This window comes from Calcarisporiella thermophila, assembly GCF_041956535.1.
Source record: "Calcarisporiella thermophila strain CBS 279.70 unplaced genomic scaffold VTP21scaffold_40, whole genome shotgun sequence".
In the NCBI taxonomy this organism is placed as follows: domain Eukaryota; kingdom Fungi; phylum Calcarisporiellomycota; class Calcarisporiellomycetes; order Calcarisporiellales; family Calcarisporiellaceae; genus Calcarisporiella; species Calcarisporiella thermophila.
The window spans coordinates 23,664-29,663 of NW_027192230.1; the positions used below are offsets into that span (position 1 = coordinate 23,664).

The window sequence follows — 6,000 nt, forward strand, 5'->3', positions numbered from 1 at the left end:
TACGTCTTTGCTTTCGTTTTATCAACAAAATATGAGATAGCCTCTCTTCTTAGCAAGATTTCACACACTTTATCCAAATTGGAGGTCACACAATACAATCAATCCAACAAAGAGGCGTGTTAGTTTCGTATGGAAAGCCACAAATTTGGATGGCCGTTAATTCAATAGGTTGGCCGCGGCGAAAAAGCCGATAATAAAAGTAATATTTGTTTATTGACCAATCGGTAAAATATATTAAACATATGAATAAAATAATCTATTGTAACCTCGAGTGAAATCTAATGTTGGCAGCGGCCACATGATTGTGTTGGAATAACAAAACCACGGTTGAAGAGACAATCTGGATCGTATTTTTCCTTAATCTGGATTAGTCTCTCAAGATTTCCGCGGAATAGATTTTGAATCGGTTCATCATAAATTGCGAAGTTGGAGTAAAGAGGCTTGTCCTCATTACCTTGACGCAGAATTGAATCTCCCTTACGCATCCATTCCCGCACCGACTCTGTTTGTGAGACATCAGTCCATCGCGGAACTTGAAGAATGAAATGATTAGCCTTGCTATGCGGATAGGCCGAATCCGTGTCTTTAATTCCGGCGAACGCGCCAGGGAACACTGGCTCAAAGAGGATCGCGCTTTTTTCAGTACTTGGCACGGCATTGGTAAAATCAACAAAGTGCTTATATGTGTTTTGGATTAGCTCTGGAGTAAGATGAGGGGAAACTGCAGAAGACAGGTATTTGTAATCTCCAGCATTCACCATCTCATCCTGGACGGTGTTACCAGTTGCATAGTCCATCTCGGCGGTGGTATCCACAGTGGAATTGATTGCATAAAATTCTTTGAATATCTGCTTCGCTTGCTCTTTTGCCCCATCATACCAGATTAAAATGATCGGAGCAGGCTATTGGGTAAGATAAAGTAGACATTATGAAATAGATAATATAGGGGTAATTCAAGAATTGAGGCATACCTCAAAATTTGGAGGGGGTTTTGCAAAAATGAGCATGAGATTGGCTTTAGGATCTTTGTTGTTTTCAAGCCAATTGTACACTAGCTTGGATAGCTCTTCCACTTGATCCTTGGTGTAGAACAGGAATCCAGTAGTGACCGGACCATCTTGTGGGAAGGTTTTGAGCTCGAATTTAGTTACAACGCCAAACTGATTTCCTCCTCCACGAATCGCAAAGAACAAATCTGTGTTTTCCCTCTCGCTGGCACGGACAATCTCTCCGCTAGCAAGCACAACTTCGGCCTCAACAAGAACATCTAGATGTAGTTACATCGTGAAAAATATATATATATCTTAACACCCATCATAATCGTATATTTTTTATCATATTTGTTAATATCAAATGAGGCCTTACCGCTTGCGAGGTTGTGCTGACCGGTTTTCCATCCATAACCTCCACCTAGTATGAATCCAGCCACCCCAACATTTGATACATGCCCGCCTACTGTAGTACGATTAAATTTTATAAGATATTTATCGACCTCTCCCCAACGTGCCCCTGGTCCAAAGACGACAGTCTTGCTCTTATCGTTGTATGTGATATTGTTTAAAAGGCCAAGGTCAATCTGCAGCCCACCATTTAACCCACTATAACCTGGGTTGCAACTGTGGCCTCCAGACTTAATGACAAAATCAATATTGTTGTTCTTGACATAACGAAGAACCTGCTGAACACCTTCCGCACTTGTAGGCTGGACTATCAATGTGGGGTTGAGTTGCGAGAGGTCAGACCAGTATTTATTTGCAGCAGCATACTCCTTTGTATCCTGGCGAAGGATTTTTGAGCTGCTGGAAAGCACCTTCTGGATATCCAACTGCATTGCGTGTTGAACTTGACTGATGAGGCAATTGGATGACAACTGCTGAGATTGTCTTTGCGCAAAACCCATAGATCCAAAAAGTAATGCACATGAAATGACGGTGAAGACTATACCTCTTGATATCATAGTTTTAGTGTAATTTTTAACGGTGCTAATGTAATCAGAGAGACACGGTTGAGGGGTGGGAATGAAGCCGTGCTAAATAAGTTCAATAAACGAATTCCTATTTTGGTATTGTAATACGAACTGCATCTGAACAAGCATTTCGCGGTCTCGTGCTTGGACCTAATTTTAGGTTTTTTTTTTTGTGACCTGGATATTTAATATTTGGAGTGGATAAACAGACATCTGGGTCTTGATGACCATAGTGGCAGATACGATCAATCCATTATTCGCAAATTTTTATATAGAGGAGAAAACATGAAACACGGCGCCTTGGCTGTATTGCTTCTTGTTATCATTTCGTCTGAATATAAAATCAGTAATCAGTTTCAAACCCCCATAAGCTAAACTTAATCTAAACCTTGCTATTACGAGCTTCTCCTGGTAGCGGATGAGGTTGCTCCGGTATTTTAGAAAAACCAATTTAGTGAGAGAATAGAAGTGTACAGATATAGCAATGCAACTCGTAGAACTTAAAAGACAAATTAGCAATTGAAATATTGGACCAACTTAAACTTAGAAATATAGCTTATATCTTGGAAAAAAGGATAACTTGACCAAATATGGCTCTCGATATCCTCGGTCTGGATCATCTCCGCACACTGCTATCTGAACAACAATAAAAATTTTCCCGGGCTAAGATGGTGATACCTGTAGAACAGTAGTGATAATTGCACAAACCAATCGCTTATCCGGAGTATTGCATATTGACTTGTGGGAATGTGATAAGGGACACTTCGAATTACACTTCATTCAACCTTAAACATGAAACTAAACAATCTAGGTCAAAGCGCTTGATCTCACGTACTTGTCTAGTTAAGTAACGTTTCACGAACATCTGCAACTCCTACTTAATATTCAATAAACAGATATGTATTCATCTGGACACAAGAGTCTGGATATTTACATATATCACTTAACTTCCACTCTCTTTTTTTTCTTTTCTATTATTTTATTTAGGCTTGTTAAAATGGACCAGAAAACCATTGATCCGGAATTGTGGAGGATTGCTCACAATGAAAAATTGGCAGTATTTATCATCGGTCAGTATCCCTTTAGGAAGATTCATGAGACCAAACTAGTTATGACGGGACCGAGAAGAAATGGATTTATATCTAGAAACTCAAACTATTATTTTTATTTGTGTGAGCAGGGATGATCTTCTCTGTGTTTTTGCTCAACATATATCTCTCCATAACCATGTTGCGTAAATTCAATCAAATGATATACTGGCTTTGTCTTCTCTGCAACTTGATGGGCCCAATCCGTCTCCTTGGATTTTTAGTCCCTTATCTCGGGCCGCAGGGCGGAAATTGCAGCTATGTTTGCTATCTAACGAATGTTCCACATGAAATATCTCTAGATGCTATCACCGGTATCCTGTAAGCTCTCTCGAATCCCATATTCTACAACTTGATTAAACACCAACCCCTTTCTAGGATGATCAAAGCATATGCATCCTATAACCGCAAAATCTTCATACCTATCATCACTGGGCTCTTAATGGCTGGCTCTATTGTCGTGCATTTCCTTCATAATGCTCAGGCAGTGTATTTCAAAAGCCCATTTGGTGGATGCTCGAACATTCCTAATCTTCCCCTTGTCATGATGTGGTTCGGATTTGTATGGGCACAGAATGCTTTTCTCAACATAATGTTTTGCATTAAGATATTCTTCGTCAGAAAAAATGCAATCTATCGCAGTCTCATCCGCGACGGGATGCTATACCTTCTATTACTCACTTTATCGAACATAATTACTCCAGTGCTGATCTACTACCAAGCATTGGGAGACGAGTCAACAATTCTATTCGATATTGATCGTAAGCACTTTTATTATAAAATTACCCTTCAAGGATCAAGTCAGCTCACAAGTTCTTAACTGCTTTATTTAAACAAATAGTTATATTGGCGTGTTTATTAATCACACTACATCTCTGGAACTGTGCAAGTATGCGTTCAGGAGGCTCTGGGTCCCATAACACTAGCAGCTATCCACAATTATCACTTAATATAAATAACTCCCATTCAGCATCTCATAGGCCTCCCCATCCTGAACTTTTATCTGGCCATTGTCGTACAGTTCTCTCAGGCACCAAAAAAGACGATTTAGATTTTGATAATGATATGGAACTATATGACGTTTCATACCAAGATAAAACAAAATCAAATCTAGTGGGACCGTGAAATTGATTTTCTTTCTCGGAGATTAGAACACCTTTCATGGTCCTTACAACCTCAGAAATAATGAGTTATATATTGATTTTTAGACAGCTTCATTTCTTCTTGATTATTTTTTTCATAATTTTGATTATTCGCATATATATTTATTTATTTATTACTGTAATTGTTTATTTTTTCATTGAAATTACTTGCAACTATAGATAATTTTTGATACAAAATCTATTGAATATCACCTCTTCAATACCATCGGCTGAGTGCGTGTAAGATAATTTTTCCAGCCATTTTTTACATAACTCAACAATTGTAGGGTTCTAGTAAATAGTGTCCATTTAGAGTCTCGTATATTGACATACAAATGACAACACACATATTCGTATAACTTTATGAATATTACTATCTTCATTTCTAATTTAATTTTGTCGGGATAAAACTGTTATTTTCTCTTAGAAAATTATAATATTTTTGAACATTATAGACCTACTTAAGTCAAGAAATCTTTATACTTTTGCCCAATATACTAAACTTGACTATATTTTACGACGTTATATCCATATTTGGAAAGTTATATTATATTGCAATAGCAATCAAGTGTACAAGTAGGGAAAAATGTGACAGCGTGTTTTAACAATTTTCCTTTGAATGCTCATATCTCCTGAATGGATGGAATATTAGAACAGCGGCTTTGTTATTAAACACTGTTGGATCTACACTATGTGCTGTTCCAACCGCTACCCCGGTTATAAATGCATTTTCTAAAATACCATGGGTATTAATATAGATGCTCCGGAAAAATGGCCTTCATGATAAAATTGAAGACATATTTATTATCGTTATTTCACAAAAATATTTTAATACTTCGTATATCCTCCTCTAGCTTTATAAACAGCTCGGAATCTCCTCAACATACTCTCGTATAGGTTATCAATATAAATCTTTTCTATATTCTCCCACGTGTATTTGATTCGTTCCCAGAGCTCTTCCCTATCCTTTGGCCGAGTAGGATAATCTTGAAGCCTCCTCTTCAAGAGGCCCCACGCGTTTTCTATGGGATTCAAATCTGGTGATTGAGCAGGCCATTCTAAGACCCTTATATTGCGATCTCGCAGTCACGCTTGAGTTGACTTGGTGATGTGAGGGGGGGCGTTATCAAGTTGGAATACGATCTTGTCCTTGTCTATCCCGTACCGTTCGAGTGTTCCAAGAAAACCCTCATCTAAAATGATCTGATACATCCTAGCATTTATTCCGCCTTTCACGCGAAGTAGAAGTCCAACTCCTTGCGAAGTAATGCAGCCCCATACCATGATTGCCTCTTTTCCCTGTTTCGTGGTAGGAATGATATTGCACTCACGCAGAGGCTGTCCCTTCTTTACGTATGTGTATTCCTTCCCGTGGTCTGTAAAAAGGGTACAATGGTTTCATCCGAGGATATTATGGTTTCAATGGTCTGAAAATCCCATCTAACAAGTTGAGCTGTGAATTTGAATCGAGTTTTAAAATGGCGCGGGAGCAGCAAAAGCTTCCTAGGCTTTGATTGAGGCTTTACTTCGTGATGTCTGAGCATCATTTTTACAGTTTTGTTTGTTACGCTCTTATTGAGCTCTTCTTTGATAACTTGCTGCAAGTCGGCAAGCTTAGAACACTCTCCGGTTGACGCCTCCTTAGCGATATATTTCTCATCTGATTCACATAGACTACGTGGACGACCATATTTTGGCTTCATAGGAGGATATTTCGGGGTGTTCCATTCCTTGATGATCTTTCTGGCAGTTTCACGGCTTATTCCTATTCGTGCTGCAACCTTACGTGTGGACTCTCCCTTTC

At 38.7% G+C, this 6,000-nt stretch overlaps 3 protein-coding genes across 3 annotated transcripts; 1 reads left to right on the top strand and 2 right to left on the bottom strand.

Annotated features, from left to right (window-relative positions):
• Nucleotides 1-278: 278 nt before the first annotated feature.
• On the bottom strand, nucleotides 279-1,957 carry VTP21DRAFT_8848 (uncharacterized protein; the record flags this gene model as incomplete). Its single annotated transcript, XM_069399743.1, has 3 exons — nucleotides 279-902; nucleotides 972-1,267; nucleotides 1,366-1,957. The coding sequence occupies 3 exons, from the start codon at nucleotides 1,955-1,957 to the stop codon at nucleotides 279-281; spliced, it is 1,512 nt and encodes a 503-aa protein (XP_069245740.1).
• Nucleotides 1,958-2,963: 1,006 nt separating this feature from the next.
• On the top strand, nucleotides 2,964-4,179 carry VTP21DRAFT_8849 (uncharacterized protein; the record flags this gene model as incomplete). Its single annotated transcript, XM_069399744.1, has 4 exons — nucleotides 2,964-3,036; nucleotides 3,147-3,375; nucleotides 3,433-3,815; nucleotides 3,896-4,179. The coding sequence occupies 4 exons, from the start codon at nucleotides 2,964-2,966 to the stop codon at nucleotides 4,177-4,179; spliced, it is 969 nt and encodes a 322-aa protein (XP_069245741.1).
• A 978-nt stretch (nucleotides 4,180-5,157) lies between these two features.
• VTP21DRAFT_8850 (uncharacterized protein) lies at nucleotides 5,158-5,899 on the bottom strand (the record flags this gene model as incomplete). The annotated part of the gene is made up of 3 exons (XM_069399746.1): nucleotides 5,158-5,218; nucleotides 5,287-5,495; nucleotides 5,588-5,899. The coding sequence occupies 3 exons, from the start codon at nucleotides 5,897-5,899 to the stop codon at nucleotides 5,158-5,160; spliced, it is 582 nt and encodes a 193-aa protein (XP_069245742.1).
• Nucleotides 5,900-6,000: the final 101 nt, after the last annotated feature.